This window comes from Parasteatoda tepidariorum, chromosome 10 (assembly GCF_982258835.1).
Source record: "Parasteatoda tepidariorum strain Cologne lab strain chromosome 10, Ptep-v5.0, whole genome shotgun sequence".
In the NCBI taxonomy this organism is placed as follows: Eukaryota; Metazoa; Arthropoda; class Arachnida; order Araneae; family Theridiidae; genus Parasteatoda; species Parasteatoda tepidariorum.
In genome coordinates this window covers 5202717-5229423 of record NC_141764.1, presented here as the reverse complement: position 1 = coordinate 5229423, position 26707 = coordinate 5202717, and the positions used below count along the sequence as shown (strand labels likewise).

The 26707-nt window shown below is 29.9% G+C and overlaps 2 protein-coding genes across 3 annotated transcripts in view; one reads left to right on the top strand and one right to left on the bottom strand.

Annotated features, from left to right (window-relative positions):
• Nucleotides 1-26707, top strand: part of l(2)10685 (5-methylcytosine rRNA methyltransferase l(2)10685) — a 213437-nt gene that overhangs the window by 5253 nt on the left and 181477 nt on the right. The window lies entirely within an intron of this gene.
• The window catches only part of Mid1 (calcium-permeable channel component Mid1), a 164754-nt gene that overhangs the window by 18741 nt on the left and 119306 nt on the right, over nucleotides 1-26707 (bottom strand). Inside the window, exon 2 of the mRNA XM_016072221.4 lies at nucleotides 1625-1793. Coding sequence (XP_015927707.1) covers nucleotides 1625-1793 — 169 coding nt within the window. The remainder of the gene's footprint in view (nucleotides 1-1624; nucleotides 1794-26707) is intronic.

Below are 26707 nucleotides of genomic sequence, written 5' to 3'. Positions count from 1 at the left end.
ACATCTTTTCAAATTGAAGAATTGTCAGTAAGTGTGACCGTCCTTTTCAAGTACGCACCAATAACATCAGTAGATGTTGAAAGAAGCTTCTCCTAGTATAAAAATTTACTTTCAGACAAGAGACGCTCGTTTACATTTCAAAATATTAAAAAAAATTTAATAATCCAATGTAGTTCTGATATTTAGTAATATTATGAGATGGAAGTTGTCATATTCATTAAAGTTTCTATACGAAATGAAAATGTTTTGGAGTCAATATATTTTCCTTTCTTTTTTTTTATTTTAGGATATAAAACATATTTTTCAAACTTTAATGAACGTAGAACAAGTATTGCATTGCTTTATATTTTTTGAAACGAATCATAATAATTCTAAAGAGTAAAACATTGTTTTAGTTCAATATTTTTACTTCAATTTAAGCCATGTAATAAGGCATTTTTAGCGCAATTTTCGCATTTTAAGGGCATTTTTTGCACTTTTAAGGGCATTTTTTGCACTTTTTAAGGGCATTTTTTGCACTTTATAAGGGCATTAATTGAGATTTTTTAGGTCATCAAAATCCGGGCTCTAGTAATCACTAAAACTAAACTCAATGACGTGACAGTCCATTGAGAGGCAATGTCTCATCTCAGTTTTCTTGACCTTGGGCTCTGGGGTGCCGGAGCAGATGTTCCGGTTGGGAGATCAATGGAACGCGGAACATCCAGTGCTTAGTCCCCAAGCACGCTTGTTTTAATCGTGCAATTATTAGAATTTATATTCACTGAATATTCATGAAAAAAAGTTATACATATGCGTTATATATGTTAATATCAATCTATGAAATTCGGTATTCCTGCCTCGTCTTCATATAGAATGAACCAAATTAACAGAAAAGATTGCAATAATTAATATTTCTCACATTCTCTATAGGCATTCGATTGATTAATAAATAGCAAACCAGTAAAGAGGAACATTATTTTTATTTTTACACATTGTCTAGGCATTCTAAACGACCGGGTAAATTATATGATAATTCTCATATTTCTCATTTATATACCACGACTAGACATTTTACAGAATGCCATTGTTTCATATATCGACAGTAATTGTAGGGTGTTCCAGCGGATGAATTAATGATTTCAAAATTAAATATCTCGGAAATCAAAGGGGGAGATTTCCGTATCGTGATATGTGGCAGAATAATCGCCCAAGTCTTTGCAACTTCCGGGCAGCTGCCCGCGAGAAACTTAAAAAAAAAAAAAAAAAAAAAAAACATCGCAGAAAGGGGCTAACTCCAAAGGTATAACTCGTAGCCACATCCGAGAAAACATCTACAGGTTTTTTTTTTTAAATTTGCAAGTTAAAATTCTATTTGGCCCCTCGACGATTGTAGTTGGCCCAGCAGATCAAGATACGGAAATATCCCCAATAAAAGGAGATAGAGGTATGAAACAAATGGTATGTCTATTAAACATGATAATAATTTCATAATACTAATGGTATGCTATTATTATTATGAAAAACATTAGAATTCCAAAATTGCCTTTGGTTTCATCAATAGATATACCGATTGTTTCATTCCTGCTTCAGAGATTTTTGATTTTGAAATAAGCCACCTGCATAATAATAAAATATGACTCACCTATGCACTTGAATACCCGTTCACCCGCGTACTGATCCTTGACGCTAGGGTGAAAATAAGGACATTTTTGTTCCACTAGGCGGCAGATATACCGACAGGGTTTCAAACCCTCACCCTCCACCAGTAACTCAGGCAGGTACATAGCGCACACCCACTGTTTATAGGCCTCCTGCAAAAAAGAATGCATTCAAAATCATTCGAAATTTAATATACACAGTAATATACACTAAAAAATAATACTATTTTTTTTCTCCATTTGGCAATTAGGTGCTTATTACGTGAAATTCAATACAAAACGACATTTAAAATCGTCACAAATATTAAAAATAGGAAAAAGCTTAAAGAGAATAAATTTTTGACTCTATCAACCTTCATCTATCAAAAGGTACCTCTTGAGAAAAGCATTATATTTGTATATTATATCAAGCATTATATTTGTATATTATAATAATTAGATCAAATTATTAGACACACGGGAGTTTTTTAATGACATGATTTGCACGAGTTTATAGGCAATACTTTGATATTTAAACATGCATGTAATGGGTTATTATTCAGGAGATTATTTAAATACTTCTTATTTGTATTTATTTTTAACATATTGCATTACAATGTTAACCCATTGATATACGAACGTAAACAAATGCAAACCGGTTTCATCCGAGTGAAAACAATACAGCTGTATAGTATCACCTGATAATTATAATTTTACATAGAATCTTGTAGTGCTTCTAATAATAGGACTGTAAGTATAGAATGCTTCCCAAAAATCAAGATTGGAAGTTGAAGAGCAGTGTTGAGTGATTTCAGCCGAAGAAAACTCAATCCTGTGACTTGAATTCCAATTTAGAGCGGTAGAAGATTGGTTAATATACTAATTTTGGACATATCTGGTCATATCTTTCGTGCTAAGTTGATGTTTAAGGGTACGTTTAGTGTTTCCAATGTAAGCATAACCACATTGATAAGAAATCTGATAAATACCCCAACTATTCATATTATCAATTAAGAGAGGTAAATTTTAATTTATTTACAGGGGAAGAGACTTAAACTCAAATTTCTTCAAAATCTTGACGAGTTGGCAAATTATTTTCAGATAATAAGGTAAAGCAATCAAATTATTAAAGCTTGAAATAGAGAGTTAGGTGGATTGAAAGATTAATTTTCTATAGATAGAATCCGTAACATTAGAGAAAAAAACCGCGGTCTAAAATGATAGCTTTAAAGCAGTGGTTACCAACTGGCGGGCCGCATCCGGCCCTCGAAGCCTTTTTTTGTGGCTCGCGAACTATAAAATCTATAAGTTGTCATTTTTTGCAGACAAATTTCGTAAAAAATCTATATGGGATTAAAATACTTTTCTTTCGTTAAAAAACCTAATTTCTTCGTTTCTGTGATATTTAACGTACAAACGGAGCAAAAAAAAAATTTATTTCTCAGGTTTTGCATCAAAGAAAATATTTATTCAAATACAAAACAATCGTGTATGTTGCTTAAAACCCTACTTCTAATTTAAATTTGTAATTCAGTACGTTTGTTTTGTACAACTTAATAAAAATCTGACAGTAATATTTAATGTTCCTTCAAACATAAAAGAGTTCTATATAAAATTTTGATAAAGTTGCGGCCCGCCATTTGACTGGTGTTTTTAGTTGCGGCTCCCGGCCTCATGTAAGTTTGAAACCCCTGCTTTAAAGCAAAGGAATTCATTGAGAAGATAGTAATCTTCATAGTAATCTTCATTGATCCATAGTAATCTTCCATAGTATCCATAGTAATCTTCATTGAGAAAATTACTATGGATACTTACTATTATCTTTACTGATAATAGTATTTACTGATAGTATTTACTGATAATTTATCAGTTTAGGAGCGGGGTAAACAAATGTACGTAAGGCACCTATCTTTTGGTTGAGGAATGGGGTGAAAGGTTATGAGTGGGGAGTGAAAAATTATGCAACAGTGAAAATTATCGGAATTACAAGTAATAGAGCCGTGATAACTCAGGGGATAGAGCATCCGCCTTCCAACGAGGTGAATCGGGTTCGAATTCTACCAATGGCTGGTCGATACGAATCCGCATCTGGCTTGCACCGACCACAGTGCTGACGTGAAATATCCTCAGTGGTAGACTGATCACGCGTTAGCGTCCCTTTGCCGTTAGGCTCACCTTGGGAAGTTCACGTGGTCTCCCTCTCCATGTAACGCAAATGCGGATTAGTTCCATCAAAAAGTCTCCCACGAAGGTAAAATTTCTCCCAATACATTATCCAGGAGTTCCCTTGTCTCCTGGATTGGGTTAAAAATTACAAGGTTACCGGGAAGAAGAACTCCATTAGAAGTCGTAAACTCAAGATTTGGGTCGGCTGTTCAACGACGGTTATAAAATATATAATAAAGTAAGTAATAAGAACGTCTAAAAAAGTTTTATTATTTTCTTGCTCATATATGGACGATTGTTTAACGTTGATGGACAAAGCTGTCATTGATCATGTACTTCAAATCATGATATAGATCTAGTTCCTTCCTTACAATTTAAGTTTGAATAGAAAAATAACAAACTCAAACCTGGATTTAGAGAACACGAAAGAAATATCTCTACGTAGAGCTATTGCTCTACGTAGTTGGAATTTCAATTACAGATATGAGCTTTCTTCTACGCTAAAATCATTCAACGCTGCTCTTAATCTACCAAACTTGATTTTTGGGAGTCATTCCATATTTTGAAAAATTGTAGTTAATTATCTTTCTTGGATACCACCATTTCTAATATTTGGAAGTCTATTTTAATTTAATACGTTGCATCCCGTGATTCTCACCAAATGTTCTCACACTTTTTCCTTATCTGTCCTTTTTATTACCTTGTTCTAACTTGTTCTTGCTCATAGAACCATAAAAATTTGTTTGATTGCTGAAGGTTGAATTTTGATAGGCTGTAAAAAGCGACTTTCAAGTTTTATGAAAAAGTCAGGATATTTTTGTTGTTTTTAATACTGCTTTCCTCATTTTGAAAGAGTCAGATTTTCATCATAATTCTTGGTACCGTTGTCACTTGAACTTTAATTTATGATCACTAACTTGATTATTATTTTCTTTTACTTCATTTATGAAAAAGATTCTAAAATTAGGACATTGAGGACGGTGATTATGAAACATTCTTTCAAGATCTTTTAAAATTACATTTATCGAAAAAATAGCGAAAAATAGCATAGGCTTGCTACCACTGGAACTAATCTTCAGTGTAATGAGTAAAAGTTTGAGGCCGTGATAATATACTAAATGTACAGCAAAATAGTTAAAATATTGAATCAAAATTACATTCAAAATAACAATTTTGGCAGTGTCGCAAAATTTTATTATTTTCTCTATATTTTTATGTACTTATAATCACCAATTTGCTGGTTCAAAGTTAAAACGACACTTCTGCACTCACTTCTCATTCAAATAACATGAGAAGTGAGTGCAGAAGTGTCGTTTTAACTTTGAACCAGCGAATTGTTAGTATCTATGTTTTTATACATATGTTACCTCTACATCTTTGAACCGTTAGTATACAGCACATCATTTAAGCTAATCTGGAGATTTACTAGGGTAAACCGTTAAGGCGTGGAACAAAGTGCACATTAACGGTGCATTAATATGAGCAAAGTATAAGTTCAAAAGTTTGTATCGCTTATTTCATTAAATAGTTTTAGAAGCATAAAATTAACTGAAGTTTGTAACCATGATATCATTTTGATAGCAATGTGTTTTATCTTTAGCTATACATCTCAAACTCAAATTCAAAATTTATAAAGCAATTTGTATAAAAATATGAATCTTGTTTAGTAAAGCAAATCTAGAATTTAACTTATAAATTCATTAAGTATTTTTTTTTGGAATATCAATATTGAGTAGTTATATAAATTAAATTGAAATTATAAGATATGCAACTTAAATTTAAAATTGAAAAGAGAGCACAAGCAGCAGCAAAAATAGTTTTAAAGGATTGCGAATCATAGCCACTTCTACAATTTCATAATAATTTTAGAGAAAAAAGAAACTTATATAGAAATGCGCGCCTAAAGCAAAAAATATCTACAAAATAAAAAAAAATATGAAATTAATTTATTTACGTGACAAAATTTCAATTTAATATTCATAAAATTGTTTTTGATGAATAAACTTAACTAAGGTCATAAACTTGATATCAATTTTGAAAAAATATGTTTCTTATATAACATATATATTAAATGAAATTCGAAATTTATAAAACTAGTATAGGGGTTTGAATTTTATTACATTAACTCGAATTTAACTCTAAGATTAAATAAATAATTTTTTTAATGAATTTGGACGTTGTTAAATTATATAATTAAAATTAATCATGAATCGTAAAATCATTCTTAAAGAAATATGCTTTATATTTAGCTATATATTTATCTAAGTAGAGTGTAAATCTTCTCTAGTTATACAAACTATAACTTGACTTAGTTTCTCATTATAGAAGTTTTAGATGAATATGATTATTAATTATTTTTTATTAATTATTTTTTATAAATTAAAATTAAAATATGAGTCATCTAATGAGACGTAACATGCAACAGTATAAGTATCGTCTGGCCATCACGAGATGAGATCTCGGAAAGGCTGCTCAGTTCGGGGCTCATCTCATGACTTACCGATAGTAGTTTCAGATTAATAAGAATCATAGCGAATTTGACAATTCCATAATTATAATATCATTTCAGAGAAATATAAAACTTGTTTTGTATTACAGAATTTAAAATTCTGTTTTTGTAGTCTATATGTTTAGTTTAGTTTTGATAATCATGAAATCAAATGATCATCATCAAATGATTTTGATAATCATTTCATGATTATCAAAACTAAATTTTGATAATCATGAGATACTTTCCTGGTGAATACGGAAGTTCAATATGCTCAGTATACCGGCACTATTAAGTGCCGGCACTTTTTGCATGGCACTTTTAATTCGATCAGGTTTTTTTTTAATAATTTATTTCATAACTATGGCATCATTTTTTGAAGAATATGCTTCACATTCTGCTCCATATTGAATTTAATATTTATAACTTGAATTTAATATTATTTAAGTTATATTTTTCGAACAGCAAATAATATGAAAACTACTCTTAGTAATATCCGTAATGTGAACCAAGGAGTATTTCAGGATTCAATTTTAGGACCACCGTTATTACCGTTTAGAACCACCAGTTAGGACCACCGTTATATTTTTTGTCAACGATTTATGTAACGTAAAATTAAATGCTAAAATTATAATATTTGCTGATAACACAACACTTTTCTACATTTTATACACACTTTTACACAACATCTTAAACATTTTAAAAACCTAAATATCAAAATCAATGATGACTTTAAAAACAAAAATCGAGATTGGTTTATTGATAATTCTTTGAATTTAAACAATAGCGACAAAAGAAATTGTATTATTTTTCACCCTACTAATAGTAATGAAATAAAATTCAATATTTTTTTAATTTTATATTTTTATTTTATAACCGTCGTTGAACAGCCGATCCAATTTTTGGGTTTACGACTTCTAATGTTCAACTCCGTATCCTTCTCATTTTGAACCAATCCAGAAGACAAGGAAACTCCTGGATCAATACCCCCAGAGGTAAGATTTGTTATGGGAACATGGAGGACTTTGTGACTCGACAGATTTAACGTGCATCAGTCATCATTTACTGCACGGGGAGAATTAAATATTTAAAAAAAAATCGAGATTGGTTTATTTTATTGATAATTCTTTGACATTAAATAGCGACAAAATTGAAATTTATCATTTTCCACCCACCTAATAGCAAAGAAATAGAACTCAATATAACTTATCACTAAACACTCAAAAAAGTAATGCTAAAACTACCAGAATATGGTCAAATTTATCGTAGTTCTGGTTCTATGGGAACAACAAAAAGTTTGATAATTTTTACCAGAGCGAAATTTTACCGAGAAAAACATTCTCAGACATAGCATTAAACAAAAGGGGGAAAAAAGCACTCTAGTTTGCTATACTAAAACTATATATTTTTTTAAGTATTAAAAATTTATTTCACTTTTTTAATTAGCTTCTTAATGTTAAAAATAACTAAGAAAGCAACTGTCTATCAAAATTTTTTCTATTTTTGTTGCTTAATTTTTTAAGCGTGTTAAGAAATCCTCAAAACAGAATGAAAATACATTTCAGGTTTTTGGAGGAGAAATAATTTCCTTCTAGCAGTAATAAACAATGAGGATGGTCCAAAACAGGTTGAAAACCATTACGTCATAGAAATATGAATGTTGATGACTTTAAATGTAAAAAAAAATCTCATGAACAAAATAATATTTAACAGCGAAAGTATTTTTAGAGACGAAAGAATCTTAAGTCAAATTTCAATTCTGTAGCTGCATTTCTGCGGAACACAGAGCTGCTCGCATGGTATTTCTTTTTTGCAAATTAAATAATTAATAATTCACATACTAATTGTTGAATGTTAAGTTTTATTATTCTTGCGTTCTCAGCACTTTTTCCACACAACTTTTTAATCACCCAAAATAGAGGCGGTGGCAGTATCAATTACGATATTTTAATGTGTATATAAAGAGAAAATATTATTGAGATTTTATTAAAAAATGTATTAATACTCCGTCACGAGACAGATAATTTAATATAATTTAATATTAATTATTTTTTTAAAAAAAAAATGTACTATTATAATGCTACTTTTATAAAATGAAATAGTTAAAGTTTAGTATTTTGAGAGAATTATACTAAATCTAAAGAATCAAAGTGATGAGAATCTCACATCTCATTGCTAATATACTCATTTATTTCAATAGGTAAAGCAAGAGTTATGGATACAGTTAAAACTGTAACCACATGGGGGTGCACATTTGCTGTCACTTGTCGATGGCGTCTCTCATTAAAATCAAACAACCCATTCATTACTTTGAAGGTCCTGTAATCCCCTGCATTAATTTATTGTGATGTGTTTTTGAATGAAGACATTTATTAGAATGAAGGTGTAGTTTAGGGGAGAATTCTATTCGTGATATTTATTTCAAGAGAATTAATAGTTAACTAATTATTCTCCTGGTCTCACATTTCTTGAAGTTTATACGGACCCTGGCTAAATTATTCGACGCATTCTAAGTACTTGTAAAATCTTAATTATAAGGTGATACTCTACAGCTTATTTTTTATGCGAGCATTGTTTTATGTACAGCATTGTTTTTTATGTACAGCATTGTTTTTATGTGACTGTTTGCATTTGTTTACGTTAGTGTATTAATTGGTTAACATTGTGATGCAGTGAGTTAAAAATAAATACAAATGGAAAGTATAAAAAAAATCCTCTTTATAAAAACCCATTACATTTATCTTTAAATATAGGAGTATTGCTTATAAACTCGTGCAAATCATGTTACTATTAAAGCACTACGGTGTATCGAATAATTTGGTGTAATTATTATAATATACTAATATAATACCTGATGTAATAAATATTCTATATTTATCTAATATTTCGTCTAATTTATACTGTCGTCATATTTATATTATATATATCGTCTAATTTAACTCATTGATACACGAACGTAAACAAGTACAAACCGGTTTCAGTCGCGTAAAAACAATTAAGTTGTAGAGTATCACGTGATAATTAAGATTTTACACAGACTGTTATAGTGCGTCTAATAATTGACTATACAATTAAATGAATAATAATGATTTTGTATTGATGTGAGGAACGCAGAAAAGCAGAGAAAACCTTGAATAACTTTTTAGTTAATAATGAGATTTTCACGTACCAAGACTCAATTAAAATGACTTGTGGACCTAACCTTTTAAATAGGCTAATTAATTAATGATAATTTTAAATAGTTGCTAACAAAACATAAAACCGAACTTTCTCTGAATAAACATAAATTGTTAGAACTTTTATCAATTCCCTACCTAAAAATCTGCTAATACAACACTGGCTATAATTAATCGAAAATCTTACAATACAATTTTTTTAATTATAATTTTTTAATTTATAATTTTGTGGTTCTCAACGATGAGTATTTTTTTCAAAATACTTCAATTATGAATATATTTCGAGCAACGCTAAAAGATTTCAATTCAATAAGATTAGCTTTCATTTAAATTCAACTCATCATCAGGCTTAAAGACTTTCAAAGAGATGCAGACTTACAGACCTGCACACAGACATACAGTTAGAGACTTTTTCATGTATTCATCATTGATTCAAATTGCAGTTAACTTTGATATGATTTGTTATAATAAAATTTACAATGCAGTTTATTACTCTCCAAAATGCTCTAGACTAGAGCTTAGTATCAAAAACAGGCAAGCATCATTGTTTTAATCCATTGTTGCTTTATTAATAAACAATGCAAAAATATGTGTAAAGTTTCTAGTAATAAATCTTAAGAATTACTTAAGTTGGTAAAATATTTTAAGCATTTTATGCCAAATTCGCAGATAATTAAGTGTTTAGTTACATATTTCATATTATATATTTAAAATAAATTAGTTATTTAAAAAAAATTTGAATAAATTTTGATTTATAACGCTCGATTTCTTAAACGAAAAAGCAGACATGATATCAAAAATTCTTTCCGGAAAGATTAAATCATTTTACGTAAAGCAGAATATTTTTAAGATTTCGAAAGACTAATACTCCTTTATTTAAAACTATTTCTCGTTTAATTCATTTCTCGAAAAGGGGGAGTGACCGTAAATAATCGAAATGCTGAACTGAACCGGCATTTTCTATCGATTTTCATGATTGTTTAGTCGTGATTGATGGCTGGAGTGGAAATCGTCAAAGTGCCTCATTCATTCACTAGATGGCGCCATCATCGGTTGATCGAACGTTACTTGGATCTCTCCCACTGTTTCCGTTGAGGTGAATTTACGGGGGAGAAGATGGAAAAGATGCGGATTCAGGACATTCTAACTTGATTTCTTTGGGGAATGCTAAATTTTGATGCGGCCTGCAATTTATTCACTCAAGATTTTCTACGATTAGAAGCACTTTTTTCTACAAAACTGTTAAGGCATATATATTTTAGAAATGCAATCGTATTTAAGTAGTTTTTTTTGTGGGGAGTTTTGTTTTATATAATATGACTACAAAAATAAACAATGATTTCAAAAATTTTGATTAACAATTAGTTAGTTTCGACTTCTTAATAAAAAAAAATCGCTACTTTTATTTTAAGAGTCTCTAGCGATTTGGAACATCTGGAACATTTGCTAATTTGATTAATTTGGGCTGTAATAAGAGAAACATATTTAGAAAAATTGCTTCTTTAATTTGTACATATGTAGAAAAATGGTGTACTTCAGTATTATGTATCAGTAAATGTCCTTTTTAAAGATAGGAAAATAATTTCTAGGAAAACACTGTTTAAATCCTTGAAAAAATTCAATAAAATAGACTGCAATACCTTTACTTTATGGTTTCTGTAGCGAATTAAGATAATTTTATAACTTCCTTGAAAATACATTTTTTTAAATATAAAATGTAAATGATGAGTAACTAATATATAGTATTTTCTTAAATTAATAACCTTATTTGAAATAAAGCTTAAATATATATATATATTTTTTTTTAAGTTAAGAATGATATTACAAAATAAAATTCAAATTGTCTAGTTATAACAAATTTTACCCTAATTTTTTTTAAGGAAGAAATAACATTAATTACTTCTTATTTTTAGTAGACTTGAAAAGTTAAAGCAAGACAACTAGTTTATATTTTAAAAAAATCTAAAAAACAAAATTAATTACTTTTAGTGCATCGTAACTTTTTTATTTTGATGAATAGTATAACAATTTTATCTAAATTGAAGTATATACAGGGGTCTGTCCAGACATTTTGTGAAAGGTCCTGTTTTTGTAAAATTTTGAAAAAACTATTCATATATTGTGAATGTAAAATAAGCGTTAAGTCACATTCTTTCAACCAGTGTCCTGCTTTTGTGAATTAGTGCAAATAGGGTCCTGTTATTGCAAAAATTGCTAAAAACCTTCTCAAGCTTTTAAATTTTAAATAGATACAAGATTCTGCTCAACAATTGCTGCTACTACATTAGAGATGCAACATACAAATATTTGGTATTTAGCCTATACTGCTCAACACAGAATATTCATTTCGGACGAATAAAGGAAACAAAATCACTCACATTTTTAATTTCAATTGACTTAATTTAAATAACACAACTTTCATTCAACATTCGACAACTATGTATCAATTTTAATGTTTTACGCATTAAGTAAACTTAAACAATTCTTAAATTTATAATATTTTATTTAAAAAATTACCAGAAACATAACATTCTATTAATTAATTTTATGAATAAATATAAATTGATCAATTATTTATTTACAAAAAAAAATATGATTTAATAAAGAATGCGCACACGATGTTTGTAAAAGTACAAATATTTTCTTAGAATATTACATTTGGATTTTAAACTTAGGGAAACTTAGTTTGTCTCGAACCGTCTTTCTTCCACACCCCCCGGAAGGATTTATTCGATTAACAAAACAATAATGAAGATAAACAAATCTGTGATGGGTCCGATTAAAAGATAAATTATTTTGTGAAGGGTCCGTTTTTGTAAAAAGATATTTTCTGAAGGGTCCGTTAACGAACCCAAATTTCTTCTAAACAGACCCCTGATATATAAATAGTTTTTAAACCTTATTATGGTTAAAATATGATAATCTTAATCAAATCAAATGCAAAAAAACGTGCCTTTTGCTTGATTTTTACTAATTGATATTTTTGTTATAATTTATTGATTTTGATGTGTACTAAAATTATATATATTTTTTTATGATATTTGAAAACGTTAAAATCAAGAATGAAGACTTGTAAATGTTCTTTTTTTCGTTATTTATTTGCTATTTGAATGCATACAAAAACTCTTATCAATGTTATACATTTCAATTTCTTATTATTGTTATAAACTCTATAAAAAATGTATCAATGAATACATATCTTACACATGTCTTCATAAATAATCATATGATGTAATCTTTGAACTTTTTCGCACTTTTAAAATGATTTTAATACGGACATTTTGACGCATCTCAAAGTAAATAAAAAATATTTCAAAACTTTATATAACATTTATATTCTTATACTTTTTCACTGGTATACACAGTAAATAAACTTTTTAAAAATATTTTGTGGTAAATCAAATTAATTGTAATGTAATTTAATTTCTGTTTATTAATTTTGAAATGGTTTAGATACCAATTTAAATATGTATCACAATTTAAATATGTATTTAAATATTTATATCACAATATATTGCATATTAAGGTAATATCATAATATAACTTCATAATAAAGAATACAGTTTATGTTTTTAAGCTTTTAATTTGGAATAAAATTCAAAACAAAAACGTAGAAAGAAGTATGTATGATAAATAAAATGTTACAGGTAAATCCTAACCAGAAATTAAAGAGACATTTTACTAGTAAGCAAACACTTTTATTAATTTTATGCTGATTACAAGCAAAGAAATCTAAATTTTCTAATGGAAAAAATTAATCATACCATATTATTTTCTAGTCAATACGTATTACCTATATAATATGGGGAAGCGATTTAATTTTTATGTTATTTAAAGAAATATCAATACTAGGGTTAGGTAATCAATGAATTTGAATTACTCTCTGTAAAAAGGAATTGCTTTTTGAATGTTTAAATATTTCTCTTATTTGAATTATAATCAACCCCTTTGAATAAGTTTCAGTTGATTGGAATATCAACCGAAATTCCTTCATTAAAAAAATCAAAATAAAAAATAATATTTTTAAAAACCACGTTTTTGTAGTGGAGAATAATAATTAAAAAGTAAAAATTTGAAAAACGAAAAACGTGGGCGCATGAAATACATGCAGTAACGTTATATTAGTGTTTGTATGCGTACTCATGAGAATATGTGTATGTATATCTGTAATTGTAATTGTATCTGAATGTGGATGTGTATGTGGAATATGTTTGTGTATATGCATGTGGATGTGTATGTGTATGAGTAAGAATTTATGTATATGTACTGTTATGTATTTCATGCTCCCCACGTTTTTCGTTTTTCAAATTTTTATTTTTTAATTATTATTCTCCTCTACAAAAACGTGGTTTTTAAAAACATTATTTTTTATTTTGATTTTTTTTTGTACTCACTTATAAAATCTGAATTTTTTTCACGCACTGTACACAAAACTTTTCAACTGACATGTGACACTAATTTGAAATAATCGAATTGACAACAAAAGACAATCGTGAAAATGTTAATTTTTCTTTAATTTTATTTTACTTTGTATGTCTTTTTCCTCTTCATTTTCATGCATTGTCATCCAATTCTGAACTATGTGCCAAATTTGAAGTCTGTAGCTAGTCGGGAAGTTAGTTTAAAATCGATTACAAAATTCCACCCGAACAGACACATACACGAAGGCAAGTTAATATAAACGTGGTAAAATTGTCGAAGATCAAAAATCATCAAAAATCTTTTAATCATTTTTTAAAAATAAAGTTTTTATTTCTTATGGTGATCAGATAGTTTTTGAAATCGCAAACATGATTAAAAACTCGAAAATATAAATGCTTTTGTATTTAGGTAAAAGAACCATAAATTTTTTTAAAGAGGTTACATTTTATGAAAGTTTGGGCAATATCGAATTGTATTAATAGAAGAATTACGCTGTAATTTTGCAAACGGAAATGTGATCCGTTTCCCAAAATGAGTTTAAACAAAAATACGATTGGATTTTGTACAAATAATAGTTTTGAAATTTATTTTAATTTATTTTCTACGTTTTGACTTATACCGCTCTCAATCCTACAATCATTTTTCGTTTTCTTATCATTTATTATATTCTCTTATTTAAGTTTGTTCTTACCACCCTATTCGTAAAACAACTTTTCTTCTTTATAGCAAATTATTTGCTTTGCGTTCTTTTCTGTCATTCCTTGTTTCGAAACTACAGTATATGTCTATTATATTATATCTATTATATTATATCTATTATATTATATCTATTATATTATATCTATTATATTATATCTATTATATTATATCTATTATAATATGTCTGATTCTGTGTTGTTAAATGTGTTCAGTTTAAGTTTTTGTTAGCTTTACTCATGTGTAGGAGCTGCTGAACGCTGTTTAGCTTTATTCATTTAAAAGTGTATGAGTGAAAATTACAATTCCTCCAAATTATGATTCCTCCAAGCTGTTTGCAATGCCGTAATGATTTTTAAAAAAATAAATAATTAGTTTTTTTTTGAATAATTGTAATAGAAAGGTAGAGACGTTTAAATTAAAATAAAGTTCATGAATTTAATTTTGGTTTAATTAAAAAAAAGAGGATTTTCTTATAAATAAGTTTCATAAGAGAATTAAAAAAAAAACTAACATGTTATAACATACTTTTAATTTATAACTGTTTCAACACTGCAGACTTTTACAGAAAAAATATGTAATTTAATTGTAGTATGACATTCTTTTTAAAAAAAGTTTTTAAAAATTTAGGAGCACTTAAAAACGCTTAAAAGTAATCTTTTAAGCATTTTCCTTTTAATAGTCCTAAGTATAAAAGTGAACAACTTAAAAAAAGTAATAGATATTTGTAAGCTTGCGTTTAAATTAAAGTATAAATCTTCTGCCAAATACATTTTCCTACATTAATAAACAATAAATTTCAACAATGATTTTATATTTATTTAATTCAATTTTACAAAATTAAATATTTTGGTATTTTAAAATAAACATACATTAAAATAAAATGTTTTGCTAATATGATAATCTAGGCAGATGCAAGAACTTCAAAACTCAATCAAAAGAACATATGAATAAGATTAGTTTTTAAAATATGCAATTTTCTCAAATGTTTGCTCGGAAAAGATATTTGAAAGATTAATGCCATGCGAAATATAAAATTTCTGGGAAAGAATCGCCTCCAATATTTTTATCGTTAAAAATTATATGGTTAGCCTTATACGTTAATTTATAATCAGTCATGCAGGGAAACTGAAGAATAAAGCGATTAAACAAATTATACGAATTGGTAAATTTGAAAAGTTTAGAAATTCAAAATATTTGCATAAATTTTGCGAATATGCAACATAATTAACCACGTCTTTTAATAAAAATAAATGTTTTTTTTTTCAAAATCTTATCTTAACTAACTTAAATAACTTAATTTCACGTTCCTCAAAAAAGAAAATTAAAAAGTTTATTAATTCTAAATATTTGCGCAAATTTTCAGAACATGCGACAATATATTGACTACAACTTTTAATAAAAATAAATGTTTTTTTTAAAATAAGTAATAATTAAATAACTTAATTTCACATGGTCCACTTCCTCAAAGAACAAAATTGTTAAATAAAGCCATCTTTTAATTAAAAAGTAATAATTTCAGCATATTTTATATTTTCAAGTAAGAGAGAGTGAGAAATTTAAATATTAACCTGCATATTAATTGCACAATAATTTCAAAGAATAATTCGTTCATTAAATAACTTTCACAACAACAAATAATTTTCACCATTCAGTCCCTGGCCATGTTATTAGACGCACGATTCTATGTAAAATCTTAATTATCAGGTGATACTCTACAGCTTTATTGTTTTGAAGCGACTGAAACCGGTTTGTATTTGTTTATGTTTGTGTATCAATTGGTTAAAATTTTAATGCAATACGTTAAAAAAATAATATATTAATGCAACTAGGAAGTATATAAAATATATCCTAAATAAAAACCCATTACATGTGTGTTTAAATATAAAAGTATTTGCACATAAACTCGTGCAATACATGTCATTATTAAAACACTACAAATGCCTCTAATAATTTGATTTAATTATTATAATATACTAATATAGTACCTGATATAATAAATATTCTATATTTATATAATATATCGTCTGATTTATCCAAACGTCGAATTTATATTATCTATCGTCTGATTTATCCAAACGTCGAATTTATATTATCTATCGTCTGATTTATCCAAACGTCGAATTTATATTATCGTCTGATTTATCCAAACGTCGAATTTATATTATCTATCGTCTGATTTATCCAAACGTCGAATTTATATTATCTATCGTCTGATTTATCCAAACGTCGAATTTATATTATCTATCGTCTGATTTATCCAAACGTCGAATTTATATTATCTATCGTCTGATTTATCCAAACGTCGAATTTATATTATCTATCGTCTGATTTATCCAAACGTCGAATTTATATTATCTATCGTCTCATTTAACCCATTGATACACGAACGTAAACAAGTGGAAACTGTCATATAAAAACAATAAAGCTGTACAGAGTATCACCTGAGTAATTAAGATTTTACATAGAATCTTAGAGTGCGTCTAATAATTTGACCAGGGACTGTATAAAAGAAAAATTAATTTTAAATAATAAAGTTTGGGAGATGTTGGTGTCCCAGACATTCTTAAACAACTTGTAAAAACGCAAACGTTTTTCTCAAATATTTGAGCATTAGAAGATGAAAGAGGAATGAAATTTAGAACATGAAGGGATTCTTTTTTTCTTTCTTTCCAAAAGACGTATTTTGGATGTACTTACTCGAGATGAATATTTAATGACCGCCATTTCGTTCTTCTCTAGAACGATATTTGGTGAATCGTGTAATTTTAAAAATAGCCCAACACTTCTGGATCTCTAAATTTAGTCTATTTCTCTAAAGTATGTTGATTTTGACGTGAAGTTTTATTTTTCCTTTTTTTTTTAAAATCATGAATACGAATTATTAGTACAGAATAAATTGAATTATACCGGATGAAGTGTTGTAGAACTAACGTAATTATTTTAAAAGCATTTAAACATAATTCTCAAATCCCAGCTATTTTCATGCAGCATCTTTCGTACTGAGTTCTTTTACTGAGCCGTGTGGTTAGCGTGTCTGACTGCGAAGGCAATGTCTGCGGATTCGAATGGCATGGACGTTTCCCCGTGTGTTGCCCTCTGTTGTGAGATGAATGGGTATAAAAATATATATGTAACCACTTTTTCAAATACTAAGTACTTTCTTAAGGAAAAAAAAATGTTTTAAATAGTGTTCAAAAGTTGTTTCATATTTATTTCGTTAAATATTAGGTTTAAAATAACAGATCAAATGATTGTTTTGTATTCCTCTTTGCTTCTTAATGGAAAGATTCAATGTTCCTAAAAAAACATTTTTTTAAAAAATAATTAATTGTTTTATTATATTTAATTTTTTTAGTATCAAGAACTTTACTTATAGGTAGAGTTTTAAACAACTTCCAGTACTTCGCGTAATTTACTAATAAGTTTGAAGACAATCTGTCGATCTAATTTTACTGTTAAAACTCTATTTTTATTTCTATTAAAAATTACCCCAAAAAATATTTAAAAGTTTGTTTTAAAAATATTACTTAAAATAAAATAAATTATTAATAATTATAATTATATTACTATACATAATGAATTAAGAATACCATAATTTTTAATATATAAATAAATTTAATAAATTATTCCTTTGATTGCACATTGTATACGAAAAATTACAAATCAACGGATTTGTACCCGATTGAGTTTACATTTGTTCAGTTAAATCGAATTGATTAGGTTTCATCAAATTTATAAATAAACTTAATTTATAAATTTGATATTAATTAATATTAATTCCACTTAATTTACTTATTTTGGTGTATTTCATTTTGGGGCTATCACTATGAAGGTTAGTTAGGATTAGAAGAAAATGGCATAGATTCTTATGTTATTATTTAAGTTTCACTCGTTGTGAAAACTGCGGTGTAATATTTATCCAAATTTGGGGTAGAAAATTTTTAGAAATTGTGTTGTTATTTTAAGTTTATACAGAATCGAGGGTTCATACACTCTAAGTTAAATCCAAACTCTAACAAAGGAGAGAACAGACCCCAAGTCAAAATTTTTGATGGTCCCACCAAATCATTTTGATGGTTTATGTTGGTTTCAGTGCGATTCATGATGGTCACCATCATGCAACATTTTCCATCACGTGTTCATGGTTTTTGAAATGCAAGCAAACTTCCATGATGGAAAATGCTACTGTAATACTATGATGGTTAACCATCAAGGGAAATTTGACTCTCGTGGACCAACAATCCATGATGTTCCGTGATGGTTCAAACTATGCATTTCCATGATGGTTTATTGGGAATTATTGTTGGTTCTCAGGAATATACCATCAAAACAATTTTTTTTATGCTGGGCAATCCTAAATCAGTCCGAATTCCTACATTGGAGTGATGGTTGTTCCAACATTTGATTTCTAAGAAATGATGATGGAAATTTTCTGATGGTTCAGCGTGAACGAGCCATTAAAACAATTCTCATGTTGGAGTATCTTAAATTAGTCCGAATTCCTACATTGGAGTGATGGTTGTTCCAACATTTGATTTCTAAGAAATGATGATGGAAATTTTCTGATGGTTCAGCGTGAACGAGCCATTAAAACAATTCTCATGTTGGAGTATCTTAAATTAGTCCGAATTCCTACATTGGAGTGATGGTTGTTCCAACATTTGATTTCTAAGAAATGATGATGGAAATTTTCTGATGGTTCAGCGTGAACGAGCCATTAAAACAATTCTCATGTTGGAGTATCTTAAATTAGTCCGAATTCCTACATTGGAGTGATGGTTGTTCCAACATTTGATTTCTAAGAAATGATGATGGAAATTTTCTGATGGTTCAGCGTGAACGAGCCATTAAAACAATTCTCATGTTGGAGTATCTTAAATTAGTCCGAATTCCTACATTGGAGTGATGGTTGTTCCAACATTTGATTTCTAAGAAATGATGATGGAAATTTTCTGATGGTTCAGCGTGAACGAGCCATTAAAACAATTCTCATGTTGGAGTATCTTAAATTAGTCCGAATTCCTACATTGGAGTGATGGTTGTTCCAACATTTGATTTCTAAGAAATGATGATGGAAATTTTCTGATGGTTCAGCGTGAACGAGCCATTAAAACAATTCTCATGTTGGAGTATCTTAAATTAGTCCGAATTCCTACATTGGAGTGATGGTTGTTCCAACATTTGATTTCTAAGAAATGATGATGGAAATTTTCTGATGGTTCAGCGTGAACGAGCCATTAAAACAATTCTCATGTTGGAGTATCTTAAATTAGTCCGAATTCCTACATTGGAGTGATGGTTGTTCCAACATTTGATTTCTAAGAAATGATGATGGAAATTTTCTGATGGTTCAGCGTGAACGAGCCATTAAAACAATTCTCATGTTGGAGTATCTTAAATTAGTCCGAATTCCTACATTGGAGTGATGGTTGTTCCAACATTTGATTTCTAAGAAATGATGATGGAAATTTTCTGATGGTTCAGCGTGAACGAGCCATTAAAACAATTCTCATGTTGGAGTATCTTAAATTAGTCCGAATTCCTACATTGGAGTGATGGTTGTTCCAACATTTGATTTCTAAGAAATGATGATGGAAATTTTCTGATGGTTCAGCGTGAACGAGCCATTAAAACAATTCTCATGTTGGAGTATCTTAAATTAGTCCGAATTCCTACATTGGAGTGATGGTTGTTCCAACATTTGATTTCTAAGAAATGATGATGGAAATTTTCTGATGGTTCAGCGTGAACGAGCCATTAAAACAATTCTCATGTTGGAGTATCTTAAATTAGTCCGAATTCCTACATTGGAGTGATGGTTGTTCCAACATTTGATTTCTAAGAAATGATGATGGAAATTTTCTGATGGTTCAGCGTGAACGAGCCATTAAAACAATTCTCATGTTGGAGTATCTTAAATTAGTCCGAATTCCTACATTGGAGTGATGGTTGTTCCAACATTTGATTTCTAAGAAATGATGATGGAAATTTTCTGATGGTTCAGCGTGAACGAGCCATTAAAACAATTCTCATGTTGGAGTATCTTAAATTAGTCCGAATTCCTACATTGGAGTGATGGTTGTTCCAACATTTGATTTCTAAGAAATGATGATGGAAATTTTCTGATGGTTCAGCGTGAACGAGCCATCAAAACAATTCTCATGTTGGAGTATCTTAAATCAGTCCGAATTCCTACATTGGAGTGATGGTTGTTCCAACATTTGATTTCTAAGAAATGATGATGGAAATTTTCTGATGGTTCAGCGTGAACGAGCCATCAAAACAATTCTCATGTTGGAGTATCTTAAATCAGTCCGAATTCCTACATTGGAGTGATGGTTGTTCCAACATTTGATTTCTAAGAAATGATGATGGAAATTTTCTGATGGTTCAGCGTGAACGAGCCATTAAAACAATTCTCATGTTGGAGTATCTTAAATCAGTCCGAATTCCTACATTGGAGTGATGGTTGTTCCAACATTTGATTTCTAAGAAATGATGATGGAAATTTTCTGATGGTTCAGCGTGAACGAGCCATTAAAACAATTCTCATGTTGGAGTATCTTAAATTAGTCCGAATTCCTACATTGGAGTGATGGTTGTTCCAACATTTGATTTCTAAGAAATGATGATGGAAATTTTCTGATGGTTCAGCGTGAACGAGCCATTAAAACAATTCTCATGTTGGAGTATCTTAAATTAGTCCGAATTCCTACATTGGAGTGATGGTTGTTCCAACATTTGATTTCTAAGAAATGATGATGGAAATTTTCTGATGGTTCAGCGTGAACGAGCCATTAAAACAATTCTCATGTTGGAGTATCTTAAATTAGTCCGAATTCCTACATTGGAGTGATGGTTGTTCCAACATTTGATTTCTAAGAAATGATGATGGAAATTTTCTGATGGTTCAGCGTGAACGAGCCATTAAAACAATTCTCATGTTGGAGTATCTTAAATTAGTCCGAATTCCTACATTGGAGTGATGGTTGTTCCAACATTTGATTTCTAAGAAATGATGATGGAAATTTTCTGATGGTTCAGCGTGAACGAGCCATTAAAACAATTCTCATGTTGGAGTATCTTAAATTAGTCCGAATTCCTACATTGGAGTGATGGTTGTTCCAACATTTGATTTCTAAGAAATGATGATGGAAATTTTCTGATGGTTCAGCGTGAACGAGCCATCAAAACAATTCTCATGTTGGAGTATCTTAAATCAGTCCGAATTCCTACATTGGAGTGATGGTTGTTCCAACATTTGATTTCTAAGAAATGATGATGGAAATTTTCTGATGGTTCAGCGTGAACGAGCCATCAAAACAATTCTCATGTTGGAGTATCTTAAATCAGTCCGAATTCCTACATTGGAGTGATGGTTGTTCCAACATTTGATTTCTAAGAAATGATGATGGAAATTTTCTGATGGTTCAGCGTGAACGAGCCATTAAAACAATTCTCATGTTGGAGTATCTTAAATCAGTCCGAATTCCTACATTGGAGTGATGGTTGTTCCAACATTTGATTTCTAAGAAATGATGATGGAAATTTTCTGATGGTTCAGCGTGAACGAGCCATTAAAACAATTCTCATGTTGGAGTATCTTAAATCAGTCCGAATTCCTACATTGGAGTGATGGTTGTTCCAACATTTGATTTCTAAGAAATGATGATGGAAATTTTCTGATGGTTCAGCGTGAACGAGCCATTAAAACAATTCTCATGTTGGAGTATCTTAAATCAGTCCGAATTCCTACATTGGAGTGATGGTTGTTCCAACATTTGATTTCTAAGAAATGATGATGGAAATTTTCTGATGGTTCAGCGTGAACGAGCCATTAAAACAATTCTCATGTTGGAGTATCTTAAATCAGTCCGAATTCCTACATTGGAGTGATGGTTGTTCCAACATTTGATTTCTAAGAAATGATGATAGAAATTTTCTGATGGTTCAGCGTGAACGAGCCATTAAAACAATTCTCATGTTGGAGTATCTTAAATCAGTCCGAATTCCTACATTGGAGTGATGGTTGTTCCAACATTTGATTTCTAAGAAATGATGATAGAAATTTTCTGATGGTTCAGCGTGAACGAGCCATCAAAACAATTCTCATGTTGGAGTATCTTAAATCAGTCCGAATTCCTACATTGGAGTGATGGTTGTTCCAACATTTGATTTCTAAGAAATGATGATAGAAATTTTCTGATGGTTCAGCGTGAACGAGCCATCAAAACAATTCTCATGTTGGAGTATCTTAAATCAGTCCGAATTCCTACATTGGAGTGATGGTTGTTCCAACATTTGATTTCTAAGAAATGATGATAGAAATTTTCTGATGGTTCAGCGTGAACGAGCCATCAAAACAATTCTCATGTTGGAGTATCTTAAATCAGTCCGAATTCCTACATTGGAGTGATGGTTGTTCCAACATTTGATTTCTAAGAAATGATGATAGAAATTTTCTGATGGTTCAGCGTGAACGAGCCATTAAAACAATTCTCATGTTGGAGTATCTTAAATCAGTCCGAATTCCTACATTGGAGTGATGGTTGTTCCAACATTTGATTTCTAAGAAATGATGATGGAAATTTTCTGATGGTTCAGCGTGAACGAGCCATTAAAACAATTCTCATGTTGGAGTATCTTAAATCAGTCCGAATTCCTACATTGGAGTGATGGTTGTTCCAACATTTGATTTCTAAGAAATGATGATGGAAATTTTCTGATGGTTCAGCGTGAACGAGCCATTAAAACAATTCTCATGTTGGAGTATCTTAAATCAGTCCGAATTCCTACATTGGAGTGATGGTTGTTCCAACATTTGATTTCTAAGAAATGATGATGGAAATTTTCTGATGGTTCAGCGTGAACGAGCCATTAAAACAATTCTCATGTTGGAGTATCTTAAATCAGTCCGAATTCCTACATTGGAGTGATGGTTGTTCCAACATTTGATTTCTAAGAAATGATGATGGAAATTTTCTGATGGTTCAGCGTGAACGAGCCATTAAAACAATTCTCATGTTGGAGTATCTTAAATCAGTCCGAATTCCTACATTGGAGTGATGGTTGTTCCAACATTTGATTTCTAAGAAATGATGATAGAAATTTTCTGATGGTTCAGCGTGAACGAGCCATTAAAACAATTCTCATGTTGGAGTATCTTAAATCAGTCCGAATTCCTACATTGGAGTGATGGTTGTTCCAACATTTGATTTCTAAGAAATGATGATAGAAATTTTCTGATGGTTCAGCGTGAACGAGCCATCAAAACAATTCTCATGTTGGAGTATCTTAAATCAGTCCGAATTCCTACATTGGAGTGATGGTTGTTCCAACATTTGATTTCTAAGAAATGATGATAGAAATTTTCTGATGGTTCAGCGTGAACGAGCCATCAAAACAATTCTCATGTTGGAGTATCTTAAATCAGTCCGAATTCCTACATTGGAGTGATGGTTGTTCCAACATTTGATTTCTAAGAAATGATGATAGAAATTTTCTGATGGTTCAGCGTGAACGAGCCATCAAAACAATTCTCATGTTGGAGTATCTTAAATCAGTCCGAATTCCTACATTGGAGTGATGGTTGTTCCAACATTTGATTTCTAAGAAATGATGATAGAAATTTTCTGATGGTTCAGCGTGAACGAGCCATCAAAACAATTCTCATGTTGGAGTATCTTAAATCAGTCCGAATTCCTACATTGGAGTGATGGTTGTTCCAACATTTGATTTCTAAGAAATGATGATAGAAATTTTCTGATGGTTCAGCGTGAACGAGCCATTAAAACAATTCTCATGTTGGAGTATCTTAAATCAGTCCGAATTCCTACATTGGAGTGATGGTTGTTCCAACATTTGATTTCTAAGAAATGATGATGGAAATTTTCTGATGGTTCAGCGTGAACGAGCCATTAAAACAATTCTCATGTTGGAGTATCTTAAATCAGTCCGAATTCCTACATTGGAGTGATGGTTGTTCCAACATTTGATTTCTAAGAAATGATGATGGAAATTTTCTGATGGTTCAGCGTGAACGAGCCATTAAAACAATTCTCATGTTGGAGTATCTTAAATCAGTCCGAATTCCTACATTGGAGTGATGGTTGTTCCAACATTTGATTTCTAAGAAATGATGATGGAAATTTTCTGATGGTTCAGCGTGAACGAGCCATTAAAACAATTCTCATGTTGGAGTATCTTAAATCAGTCCGAATTCCTACATTGGAGTGATGGTTGTTCCAACATTTGATTTCTAAGAAATGATGATGGAAATTTTCTGATGGTTCAGCGTGAACGAGCCATTAAAACAATTCTCATGTTGGAGTATCTTAAATCAGTCCGAATTCCTACATTGGAGTGATGGTTGTTCCAACATTTGATTTCTAAGAAATGATGATGGAAATTTTCTGATGGTTCAGCGTGAACGAGCCATTAAAACAATTCTCATGTTGGAGTATCTTAAATCAGTCCGAATTCCTACATTGGAGTGATGGTTGTTCCAACATTTGATTTCTAAGAAATGATGATGGAAATTTTCTGATGGTTCAGCGTGAACGAGCCATTAAAACAATTCTCATGTTGGAGTATCTTAAATCAGTCCGAATTCCTACATTGGAGTGATGGTTGTTCATGTTGGGTACGATCAAAAATATAATGGTTTATGATGGAATTATTGATGGTTACCATCAAGATTACGTTGGTCCATCAATGGAAAACCATCAAAAATTTTCACATGGTGGCTCCATTCATATCTTATTATCGTTAAATTTGATGTACGTTTGGAAACGTTCATACTGCAGATTGCTTGCGAACGAGAAAGCAGGGGTCTGTCCAGACATTTTGTGAAAGGTCCGTTTTTGTAAAATTGTGAAAAAATTACTCGTAATTTGTGAATATAAAATAAACGTTAAGTCACATTCTTTCAACCAGGATTCTGCTTTTGTGAATTTGTGCAAATAGGGTCCATTATTGCAAAAAAACTTTTTGAAAGAGTTTTTAAATTGTAAAGACATACAAAATTATGCTCAACACTGTAAAGTTATAATTAAAAAAACTAAATTTTCAAAAATAAACAGCAATTGCAGCTACTAAATTAACGATGCACCATATAAATGTTTGGTATTTAGCCTATACTGCTGAACGCAGAATATTCATTTCGGATGAATAAAGGAAGAAGCGTCTACCGAAGACAAAATTTAGTTCGTTTACATCTGTCTTTCTTCCCCCCCCCTTCCTGTGAAGGGTTTATTCGATTAACAAAACAATAATGAAGATAAACAAATTTGTGAAGGGTCCGTTTTTAAGTTAAAATATTTTGTGAAGGGTCCGTTTTTATGAAAAGATATTTTGTGAAGGGTCCGTTAACGGACCCAGATTTCTTCTAAACAGACCCCTGGAGAAAGTGTTTGTTTGTTTTCGCCTCGAATGATTCCGCAGAAACTGTCTGTAGTAAAGTGTTAATAAAAAAACGTATATATTTTTAATTGTATAACATATTCTCCTAAAAAGATATCCAATTGTATTTGATATTTATTTTTTGTGTTTAATTTATATACACTCTGGTTTTGTTAAGCCTAGTTCAAATTCATATAATTATTCTTTCCGTGCTTGGTGCATTTTTGATGAGCAAACTAATTTTATATTAAGAATGAGTGCATTTATGTAACCTAAACGAATGTTTCTTCTTTGTGTTGTATAATGCCTAGTGAAAGCTTTCATTCCTGAGTTTTAAAACTTAATCGCAAGCCATATTCGTCTTTTTCACTTTTAGTATTTTTCAGTTAAGTTAAATTTCGCTGTTAACTTAATTGTTATCAGTATTTAATATTTGTAAAAAAATTTATTTGTCACTGTTGGTTGAAAAAATTAATCCAGATCTCTCAAGATTTAAAAAAAAATTTTTTGTTAGCATAATTTCTAACCGAGTTCAGTTGCAATGTTCCCTAGTAACGGTGATAACTCTTTAAGATACAGAATGCTCACTGAACAATATGTTCTTTACATTATTAGTCAGATAACAACTTTTTGAAAGCTTTTCAGACAAGAAAAATAAAAAGGTTTAAGTGCCTTTCAGAGAAAAAAAGTTTTAACTTTAAATTGTCTATACCATCTTGTGTTAAAGAATTATCAAG